The sequence below is a fragment of the Tupaia chinensis genome, unplaced genomic scaffold (genome assembly GCF_000334495.1).
Source record: "Tupaia chinensis unplaced genomic scaffold, TupChi_1.0 Scaffold000425_1, whole genome shotgun sequence".
Classification (NCBI taxonomy): Eukaryota; Metazoa; Chordata; class Mammalia; order Scandentia; family Tupaiidae; genus Tupaia; species Tupaia belangeri.
The window spans coordinates 1,211,017-1,222,992 of record NW_006159930.1 but is presented as its reverse complement, the minus strand read 5'-3'; the positions used below and the strand labels follow the sequence as shown (position 1 = coordinate 1,222,992).

General features: G+C 43.3%; 1 protein-coding gene across 1 annotated transcript in view; it reads left to right on the top strand.

The window, feature by feature from the left end:
* JUN (Jun proto-oncogene, AP-1 transcription factor subunit) overlaps positions 1 to 1,216 on the top strand; it is a 4,513-nt gene extending 3,297 nt beyond the window's left edge. Inside the window, 1 exon segment of the mRNA XM_027774369.1 lies at positions 1 to 1,216. This exon segment is cut by the window's left edge and continues 111 nt beyond it. Coding sequence (XP_027630170.1) covers positions 1 to 460 — 460 coding nt within the window. The 3' untranslated portion in view covers positions 461 to 1,216.
* The last annotated feature ends 10,760 nt before the right edge of the window (positions 1,217 to 11,976 follow it).

Below are 11,976 nucleotides of genomic sequence, written 5' to 3'. Positions count from 1 at the left end.
CGGCTGCGCCGGGGCGCCCTCCTACGGCGCGGCCGGCCTGGCCTTTCCCGCGCAGCCCCAGCAGCAACAGCAGCCGCCGCAGCCGCCGCACCACCTGCCCCAGCAGATCCCGGTGCAGCACCCGCGCCTACAGGCCCTGAAGGAGGAGCCACAGACCGTGCCCGAGATGCCCGGCGAGACGCCGCCCCTGTCCCCCATAGACATGGAGTCCCAGGAGCGGATCAAGGCGGAGAGGAAGCGCATGAGGAACCGCATCGCTGCCTCCAAGTGCCGGAAAAGGAAGCTGGAAAGGATCGCCCGACTGGAGGAAAAAGTGAAAACCTTGAAAGCGCAGAACTCTGAGCTGGCCTCCACCGCCAACATGCTTAGGGAACAGGTGGCCCAGCTTAAACAGAAAGTCATGAACCACGTTAACAGTGGGTGCCAACTCATGCTAACTCAGCAGTTGCAAACGTTTTGAGCAGAGACTGTTGGGGGCTAAGGGGCAACGGAGACAAAAAATATAATACAGAGAGACAGACTTGAGAACTTGACAAGTTGCGACAGAGAAAAAAGAGGTGTCCGAAGACTAAAGCCAAGGGTATCCAAGTTGGACTGGGTTGCGTCCTGACGGCGCCCCCAGTGTGCACGAGTGGGATGGACTTGGCGCGCCCTCCCTTGGCATGGAGCCAGGGAGCAGCCGCCGCCTGCGGGCTGCCCGGCTTTGTGGATGGGCTGTCCCCGCGCGGACAGAACGTTAGACTTTTCTTTAACATTGACCAAGAACTGCATGGACCTAACATTCGATCTCATTCAGTATTACACGGGGGGCGGGGGAGGGGTTACAAACTGCAATAGAGACTGTAGGTTGCTTCCGTAGTACTCCTTAAGAACACAAAGCGGGAGGGGTGGGAGGGAGGTGGGAGGGAGGTTTGTGAGTGCGAGGCTGAGCCTACAGAGGAACTCTTTCTGGCCTGCCTTCCTTAACTGTGTCTGTACATATATATATTTTTTAATTTGAAGAAAGCTGAGTACTGTCAATAAACAGCTTCATGCCTTTGTAAGTTATTTCATGTTTGTTTGTTTGGGTGTCCTGCCCAGTGTTGTTTGTAAATAAGAGATTTGGAGCACTCTGAGTTTACCATTTGTAATAAAGTATATAATTTTTTTATGTTTTGTTTCTGAAAATTCCAGAAAGGATATTTAAGAAAAATACAATAAAATATTGAAAAGTACCCCCAACCTCTTTTCTGCATTATCTATAGATGATAAAAAATCTAAGTGGAGTTAAGAGTATCAATTAAAGTCACTCAGTGTTTGTTTCTTACTATCCAGTAGTAAAGGCTAGTCTCTATTAGACTTTAGAAATGAATGTGACTGATGCTATCATCAGATTTTACTTTTTCCTTCTACGACTGTAGAATTGCTTACAAGAATAGTGTGGTACTTCAGAAGGCCCAGAAAGCGGGGAGGGGGGCTTGCAGTGGAGAGGAGCAGCCCACTGGAAAGTCTAACACTTCAAAGTTTGGGATTGTATCAAGTGGCATGTGCTGTGACCATTTATAATGTTAGTAGGAATTTAACAATAGATGCTTACTCTCAGAGCAAGAAATCTAGTGGCAGATTTTACAAAAGATGTATCCTTCCAATTTGGAACCTTCACTTTAACAATTCCTAGATAAAAAAGATGGCCTTTGCTTATGAATATTTATAACAGTCTTCTTGTCACAATAAATGTATTCAAATACCAATAACAGATCTTGAATTCTTTCCCTTTACTACTTTTTTTTCTTCCCATGCAATCTATTGAAGCTCTTCTCTTCAGTTGCTAAGGTTAGCATGGATGAAGTTACTTGGTAATTAAAAAGCAAAGAATTTAGGAAGCGTCAATCGAGAAGTTGTGCTCTAGGTGAAACATACTCTCAGTTTTAACCATCCTCTTTTCCCTCTGTCTCTCAGTCTGTCCACCTTTGTCTTCTCCTCTCTGCCCCCAAATAAATACCTATGCCTAATGAAATTACCATTATAGCAATTTTTATCATTTTAGATTAGTCTATAGTTTATTTCTTGTTTCTAGAATAATCAACCTTGTGTAATGATACAGAATCAGTCCCAAAAGATGGTAATCTAAAAAACTATGAAAAAGATTCAAAAGAGAAGCACAAACACCAATGCAATGGTGGCTTGTGAGTCAAACCCCAGCTCTGGGGAAATAGTAAACTAAATTCTGTCTACAGATACGACTTAGGAGATCAACAAGGCAGTGCTCAACAAGGGAACAATTTTTGCTTGGTTGCTTTTCATCCCAAGAGCCAGTGTGATTATCAAGCAGCTAAAGCAATTTGATATCCAGGAATATTTCACAAACCACTAATTGAGGCAGGGCTGTTTGCTCATTAAGAGTGCGCTAGTACCCAGCAGGTCTGGGAGTGCTAATATCCTGCCTGTGGCTGTAAATCCAAATGCACAAAGAGTTTCTCCTTAAGATATCTCTAGGAGTGGAAGAGATTGGACAGGCTTGTTAGCGCTCAGATACACTCTGTTGTAATAACACTTCTTGAACAAAGGCTTACTGGGAGGAGAGCTGAGTTTGCCAAGCAGTGAATTTGCCGATGTCAGCAACCCGGAAGGTGAGTTGATTTTGACCATATGTAGGAATAGTCAGCAGAGGGACAATAAAGCACTTTGGGGTGGGGCTCTGTGGAAGCTAAACAAGAGCCAACTAGAAAAAATAAGCAGGCTGGGGAATTAATTACCTGCAAAGGTAGACTAAGCCCAGACAACAGTGCAGCACAAAAAAGCCACGCCACTCCCCAGGTTGCTTTAGATTTCAGTGTTTAAAAAAAGTCATAGTGAAGTCTAAAACTCAGGCCTATCTCAACCCTTGACTATCTCAGCTAACCTTCTAAATGTGTAGTCTCAAAATGCCAACCATTCTAACCAAAAGAGAAAGAGTAATTGTGTTAGAGAAAATTAACTAATGACTGCCTATAAACCTCAGAAGCAGAAAATCAGCTAATTAGTTATAGACATTGGGCTAATTTTACTATGGGGCTTCAATGAGTTACTTTTATGGGTAACACTAATTCTTGGAGAAAGTGAAGCCAGTGGCGTAAAGTCATGAATCCTCTTTTAATTTGTTTTGTGTGTGTATGTATCATTCAATCAAGGATTCTTAACGCTCTGTGACCATTGAGACTGAGCATTCACAAACTCAAGGAAATGCCTCTAAAATGTGTGTGTGTGTGCGCGCGCGTGCACGCATACACACGCGCGTGCACAAAATTACCTGGAGAGAGAGCAAGCTCATTTGCTTTTACTTGGCCTTCTCAGAGTTCTGTGATTCAAAAAAGGTTAATAACCCACGACCGAAATGGCTACATGCCCACTAAGAGAAATACATCTATCTATGAATCTGAATTCCAAGTCCTTTTACCCCTCCATACTTCTGCTTGTTTTCATCCCTTTGCCAGGAATGCTTTCTCTTCTGGTTGACTCAATGAATCCTACTCATTCTTCAAGGTTCGACACAAGTGATACCTTCTCTGTGAAGCCTTTCTTGCTAACTCCATTTTCCGGGGAAATTAATAATTTTCTACTGAGTATCATAGCCTTTTATCAACATTTCTGTGATAGGTCTTACCTGTGTTTTATCATTGTGTTATCTGTGTCTCCTGGTCAGAATCCTACCCTATTCCTCAGTGGCTCACCAGGCTCCTAGTAGTGCCTGGCACATACAAGATATTCATCAAATAAAGGTCTGATGATTAAATAAATAAGTGAACTTAATCCTTCTCCCAGCATAATTTCACATCTTAATTTCTTCTAGCGGAATTTAGTTCATCCATTTCTAAGTACACGAGTCCAGATGGACCAAAGGCACCCCACACACACCCGAAAAGTCAAATCTGGCTAGTCACCAAGTTCTAAATTCCAGTTCTCAATGAATGTTCTTAAGAGAATTAAGCTGTTAACACATTGATACTTCCAGCCACAAAGAGCATCCCTTTCTGCCTCCAATAATGCAAATGGGCATCTTCTTATATAACATGGGTCTGCCTGAAACATTATGCTTGGAGGTGGAGTTGGGGAAGGATAATATGTGTAGTGTTAGGCAGGCACAAAAAATTGTTCCAGATGTGGATTTATTAAAAACAACCAATTTTACTGGTAATGACAGAATATACTTTCTGTTTGTAAAGTTAGATGTATTTAAGGGGTCCAGAGTTAGTACCCAATGTTTGCTTGCTAAGACAGAGATTATGCTAATCTATCTATTCTCTGTGTCCTTTTGTTGTTAAAGAAGTGCATAGTTTGAAACAAGGAAAAAGACAATGCCTCTAGTCTGTCCTGCTCCTTGCCTCTACCATCTACTTCTACAGGGTCGAGTGAAATGTCATGGGAGAAGAGGAAGGGTTAGAAGCTGGAGTGACCCTAGAATTGAAACTATTTCTTCCTAACTCATCTCTGGAGCCCAATCCTAATTATTTGGTTTTGGACTTTTAGACCTCCAAGGAAGGTCATTCCCCTGGTCTTGAGTCGCTTTGAGGCCCTATGCTTAACTGTAGGGATTCAATAATAAGCAAAATATAATCCTTATTTTCAGGGAACTCATATTCTAGTGGAAAGGAATGTAGAGACAAAGTAGAAACTATTCTAAATGCCAAAGACACGTGCTTTCATAAAAAGATGTCACATGGGAAGAGATGGAGCCATCACTGGAAAACACTTCATGGGAGAGATGACATTTGAGCCAATTTATTGAGATTTAACCAGGCAGAAAAGGTTGGAGGAGGAACTTGTGTGCAAAGACATTAAAGCATGGGAAAACATGGTGTATTTAGGGACTTCTAAGCTTCTCAGAGAGGCTGAAAATGAAGGTGTGAAAAGAAAAGTGAAGGAAGATGAAGCAGGAACATTTGAGGCCCAGATTATAGAATAATCTCTTTCTCTCTCTCTTCCATGTTATCCTATAGATTATGGAGAAATGGAGAAGGATTGAAGCAGGGCAGAGCCATGGACACTGTCAACTCAAGCAAGATTGATCCTGGCAATAGTTTAGATGAGGTACTGGTGGAAAGGAGGCCAGGTAAGGGAAGTAATGCCGAAAAGAAAGTTTGTATTTAATTTGTTTAATTTTAGATTAAAATTCTTGGAACCAACAGGTGGTGTGGAGGTTAAGGTGCTGGATCACACATGACCACATTCATGGTTCAAGTACCGGACCTGGAAACTTGAAGAAGCACATCAGGTGTGTGTATGCGTGTCCAAAATCCCAAGAGGAGAATGAAAGAGAAGGAATTATAGCATGACCATCCTCCTGGGGGGATGATTTCTCACTTTCTGTCTCCTTCTTTCTCTCTGTCTGTGTCTCTCTCTGGTGAACACACATGCCCTATAGCCAGATAACATAAGTAACCAGGGTTAAAACCATTCCCCCCATGGCTTGAAATACATGCTGGACATGTATACGTGCCTGTCCCAAATCCTGACAAGAAGGAGAACTAGAGGAGAAGGGACTGCAGTGAAGAAAATAAGCTGCAGAGTGATGTACATAGCATGGTCTCATTTCTGTATGAGCTAAAACACCTCTATCTGAGTATATTCAGAAATGGATGGGAGAATTTAATAATAACACCTCCCATTCACATAACCCTCATTTTCTCCAACAAGTAATATTAAAGTCCTGTTTTGTGTTAGGAACCAGAGTTAAATTAACAGGATGCCTTCCCTCATGAGGCTTATAATGTAGTTAGTAGAGACAGGAAGTAAAGAAACACACAAATAAATATATGATTATAAACTTTGAAATATGCATTGAAGAAGAATTGGGCACTAGAAAAGAGAAAAACAAACTAAAGTAGAATGGGGCGAAGATTTTTCTGGAGCAATACTAGAGCTGTGGATTCTTACATAACTAAGAGTTAACGAGGTGAAGAGCCAGAGAGTAGGGGTGAGGAAACCCAGGCCAAGGGAAGACTGGAGAAAGAATTTAGTGGACACTGGAAGTGATGAGAAGGCCTGACTCCCAAGAGTGGAGTGAGAAAAGAAGAGAGAGCAATAAACAGTGAGATTTATCCTTGCCAGTTCATATGCTTAGAGTTTCCTAAATACTTTTGCTGCTTCTATATCATTTCATTTCACCACTATTCAGGAGAGATGCTCATTAATAGCAGCTGGAAGCTGAGGGGTCCCCATGAGTTTTAAGTGCCTCTACTGAGGCCATGCGTCCAGTAACTGGTGGGGCCATGATTCAGCCCTCAGGCAGCAAGAACCATATTTTTCTCCTATATTATTCCAGGAACCAGATACCCTGGTGACCTTGGGTCCCTTACCCATACGCACACCCCTACTTCTACATCAAGGACCCTGAGGAACTGAATTAGTCATCAGAAGGTTCTTTGATGTGCACAGCATCTGAGCAAAGGTAATCAGATAGTCTCCAGGGATAATTCGTCCACGCTGCAGCAACGTCTAATGAACTCTTCTTGCCCTGCTGCAAACTCCCCCTCTCTGGAGGGATCATAATACTGAGTGCTGAGAAGTCCTGGCAGTTTCTTGCTATACAAACTTCCTTCATGTACATCCACTAAAAATCATTGTCTGATGGTTGCCTCATGATTGCTTCAGAAAATTGAGTTACTAGATTATCGATTATGTAACTGCCTTCTTAGGTTATGGGTGCTCACTGGCCACCTGGACAGAATTTGGATATTTCCCAAATCTCAGGACTGTGTCCATCAGCCTTTGCAGACAGCTAACCCTTTCCAGGATATATAGATTCATCCTAGGTTTATGCTTAAATAAAGACTTGTGCCTGACTTTATCTCAAATCTTGCAAGAAGGTGGGTAGGCACTTGAACTGTTATATAGTTGACTCTTTTGCCAGTTCAGATGTTACAAGGACAAATAACAGAAGACACAATCTAAATAAGAAGTCTAGATATGAAACAGGTCCAGGGCTGGCTAATAGAGTGGCTCAATAACATCAGCCTGGGTCAGGTGCTTTCCATTTTTTCATTTTGCCATTCTCAGTGTGTCAAGGAAATTCCTTGGGCAGACTCTAGATACTTGTAGCAGTGCCTGCAATCATAGGTAAACATAATAATCACCAGTACTTCAGGGATGTTTACTTCCAACTTTTTATTTTTAATTAGAAAAAGAAACCTTTCCTAGGAGCTCCCTATCTCTGTCCCAGTAGATGTCCCCTCTAGTCTCATGGGTCAGGAGTAAGGCACCTGCCTGTATCTCCACTCATCCCTGGTAAGGGAATGAGCCTACCACAATGGGTTGTTCTTCCCTGTCTCCTACCTCCTCAAAGTTGGGTAAAAGGCCATCCAACTGTGTCAGCCAATGAAATGTGAGTAGTAGTAACGTATGTCACATCCTTGTGGAAACCTTAAGAACAAGAACAGGATTCAACACCTTTCCTTCTCCCTGACTTGGCAACCATAGAGATGTAGAGATATCATATCCATCAACCTGGGTCCCCAAATGATAGTGATGTAGGTCAGAGTCACCCTCTCAGTCCCCCCAACATAACTACAGTGGGCATTTACCATGAACAAGAAAACAAAATTTATTTCAAGACACTAAGATTTGAGGGTTGCTTGTTAGTGCAGTGTTACCTAGCCTACCCTAATTCCAGTAGAAACAACAGAACCATATCCTCGAGTAGTCACCAGTGATGTCTGCCACAAGTATAGTAAAATGTGACCCCAGTACAATTTTCATAATAGATACATTTACGGTGTGTGCTCTTGGGTCATTGGGAAAGTCGTGATGTATTTTTGAATGTTCTTCTATGCAAAACTGCACCATGACTTTCCCAACGACCTAAGACGTGATAGGCACTGTGCTAGGACTATGCAAGATGTTAAGGCTCTATTCATATATAAGAAAACAGAAGTTAAGACTTTGTTCAAATTCATGAAGTAAGTGATGGATGGAGCCAAAGCCAGGTCTTTCGGACTCCAAACAACTTCTTTTGTCCACACACGACCTTTCTCCTGAGTAGTACCAACATGTTAATTCTTTTTTTTTTTTTTTCGAGAGGTTTTTGCCACAAGGTGCGTGCACTCACCAGAAAGAGAGAAACAGCGAGATAGAAAGCAAGAAATCACCCCCCGGGGAGATGGTCATGCTACAATCCCTTCTCCTCCATTCTCCTCTCAGGATCTTAGGCATGTACGCACACGCGCCTGGCATAAGTTTAAGTCACTGGGTCTGGGACTCGAACCGCAGTTGACTACATGGGAGTTCAGCAGCATACCCATTAGGCTAACTGCTGGTCCCCCACCATGTTAATTCTATCTCAGTTAGACCTCACAGCCTCTCTGCCATACAGGCCCTGCTATCATTCCATTCTACATATGAAGAAACTGAGATTCAGAGAAGAAAACTAATTTGACAGACATCTCAGAGATAGGAAGACACCAAAGCCTCTGTCCTTTCTACTGTTGCTTCACTACCCTCTGAGCATATGAAAAATCAAGGTATTATTAATTAGAGGACAGAATCAAGGTATTGTGAGGTGGAGGGGAGAACTGAGATAGTATAAATTAGAGGAGAGAACTGAGGTATTATAAGTTAGAGGAGCAAATAGAGGTATTATGAGTTAGAAGGCAGAATTTAGGTAGAGAGAATTGAGATGTTATAACTTAGAGCAACACAGATTGTAGAGTCAAGTACCCCTTGGTTAAATCCAGCCTCAGCCCCTTGTAGTTAGAGAGCAGGAGACAAGTTCCTGAATGCCACTAGGCCTCAGTTCCTTCCATTGTATGAAGGAGGCCAGCCATGGCTACCACAGAATATGGTGGGAAGGATCATATATGCAAACTAAGCGCATATGGCATTCAAGCAATAATTAACCATTTTTCACTGGAGACTTGTTAATTTAAGAAGAAATGATCAGGAACACACACACCCTACTCTAGCTGAAACAAAACCATTTCCCATTAAGATTCCATGAGGTCTCACAGGGTCTGCTTCTTGGTCATATAAGGCTCGGTAGGTCCTCTCTGCAGGCTGGAGGAAAGTTTTGTTTCCCCAGCTGCACTCGCAGGGGAGCACTCTGCAGGCATGGCTTTGTGAACCTGTTTGGCTTGGCTCAGAGGTCTGTCAGCACATTCAGGAAGTGAAGTCAGAAGGAGGCAGGATTTCAAACAGAGCCAGCTGCACACAAATGCCCAGGCAGTGAAATGCCTTATCCAAGCAGGGTGCCTATTGGCCTGGTCACCCTGGGTGCTGTCAAGCCTCTGAGAATGGCCCTGTGCCAGAAAAGGAAGACGTATCTCAGCACCTGGGCAAGACCATGGCTTCTACCAAAAGGCGGCTAGAAGGGCCAAGCAGGGATCATCTCAGTCAGCCCTTTGCTCTGAGCAAGGAGTGGGCTGAACCTAGTCTCCCTGAGCCTCCTGGGTGGAGGGACTAATGTGTACCTCTTTGGAGTCTTAAAGTCAAGGCGGAGAAAGAAAAAGAGGAGGACAGAAAAACAAAGGAATCCGTTAAGGGTGTTGAGGAGGGAAGGGATGGAAATCCATAAAGGGCCTGAGAGACTATAGAATCCTGAGGGAAGACCATGCTACCACCCTCCAGCCATGTCCCCATGCCCAGAAAACAGGACAGTGGCTAATACCTTGATTCTAATCTCAGCTCTTATCTTTGAGTGGGGAAATATTTGACTTTTCTAAGCCTTCTCTTCATTAACTATAAAATGGAAATAATGATACCTACTGCCATTGGGTTGTTGTAAGGATTAAATGAGTTTATATAGATTAAAGAAAGTTTAGCCCAGTGATGGCAAGTCACAAATGCATCAGAATTCTGTGACTGCATATGACAGAAAACTCGGTTTAGCAAAAAGGAATTTTATTGAAGCATATCCTTGAGAAGACGTTGGTAGAGGTAACTCGAGACATAGCTACACACCGGGCTCAAATGGTATCATCTGGCTTGATTTAGCATCCTTACTTTCTTCGCTATGGGAAGCGTGAGCTTCATCTTCAGTGCCCATGAGGTAGCTCCCAGGCCCCAGTCCAGAGGAGTAATCAGATGGCTACCACAATCCCTCACATCCTCTTGGAATTGTGGCTCATTGGTCTGATTTGATCTCATATCCACCCTGAACCAGTCACTGTAACTGCAGGTCAGGGTGGGATATACTGTTAAGCTAAAGTGCAGGGGGTTGTGCTCACCTCTGAAACCAGGATTGTGAAATCTCATCAAATCACACACCTGAGAGGGAGGGAAAAAGAGCTATTGAAAAAAAAAAAAATCAGAACCTAGAAGTAGATGATGTGGGATCAGACAAAATGTCAACAACCAGAGCCTGTTCATTCTGTGGTTATTATCAAATCTTACAGACCAGGCTACAGGAGCTACCCATCTAAACATGGGTCAGAATTTATGATTCACTCAGATCTCTTTGCATGAATTGAGGGCTCAAGATAGAAATTATTAAGAATGTATTTCCTGGGCCAACCAGTGGTGTGGTGGTGAAGGCACCTAAGTCCTACATGCCCAACTGTGCTATTGAAGTCCTGGACCCAGTGGTGTAGGAAACATGCCGAGAGCATGTGCATTCTGAAAGGAGGGGTAAATGAAGAAGAAATGAAGAAGGAGGGACTGTGGTGCAACCACTCCCTACAGGGGGCGAGGGGGGGAGGTGCTTTCTTGCTTTCCCTTTCTCTCTGCATCTCTCTTGAGAGTGCATGCACCTTCTAGAAAAAAAAAAAAGAAAGAAAAAGAAAAAATTATCTGAATAGAGAATGCTCAGGAAGGGTGTATTAAGTGATATAACATATGTAAAAACTCTTTAAAAATGTTATTATTGGGAACCAGCAGTTAGCGTAATGGCTATGTCACTGGACTCCCACATAGTCAACCGCGGTTCGCGTCCCGGACCCGGTGGCTTAAAACTCACGCCAGGCGCATGTGCGTGCATGCCCAAGACCCTGAGAGGAGAATGGAGGAGAAGGGATTGCGGTGTGACCATCCCCCCTGGGGGGTGATTTCTCGCTGCTTTCTGTCTCTATGTCTCTCTCTGTCTGTCTGGCGAGCACACGCGCCCTATAGTGAAAATATCCCCCCCCCAAAAAAAAATAAATAAAAACACGTTATTATTGACCCAGCAGAGTGTGTGGTGGTTAAGGCGCTGGATCCCACATGGCTAATTCTGCTTTTCAAGTTCCAGACCTGGCAGCTTGAAAAACATGCCAGGCACCTGTGCATGCATGCCCAAAATCCCCAAAGGAGAATGGAGGAGGAGGGATGGCAGTGTGGACATCCCCCTGGGGAGTGATTTCTCACTTTCTGTCTCTCTGTTTCTCTCTGTCTCTCCGGCAAGCACACGTGCCCCATAGCAAACATCTCTTTAAAAAAAAAAAAAAAAAAAACTAATCAAACAATACTTTAAATCTTGGTGTGTGTGTGGGGGGGGGTGGATAGGTTGACTCTCAGTGGTGGGGGCAGAAAGACTCCTCCAGATGAACTAAAGTAAAGAGCTGAGCTGGCCGCAGGTGTGCAGAGGAGATTGGATACCACGTGGCCAAACAGGATTAGAATCCCTACGCCATAGGTTTCATGCCCAGGATCCTGACAGGATGGAGAATGGAAAGGGATTGTGCTGTGACCAGGCCCCACTGGGGTATGCTTTCTCTCTCAATTTCTGCCTCTTTTTCTCTGTCTCTTTTTCAATTTTGCATGCACACATGCCCCCCAGCATAATAAATAAACAAATAAATAAACACACCTTTTTTAAAGTAAAGATTCAAAGCTTTTTTAGACAAAATTTCAAAGTGTTAAGAAGCCCAAGTACACCTCCTTCCAGTCTGTGTTTCTTCCAGTTATCTCATTTAGCCACATCAGTTTCAATACCTGCGTTAGTATTTTCACAGTTGAGTGATTGAAATATTAAAAGTAGAAGAGGAATGAGATAGACTGTAAGACTATTACCACTGAGTTCTGAGGACAAATCCATGTACATAATGACATATT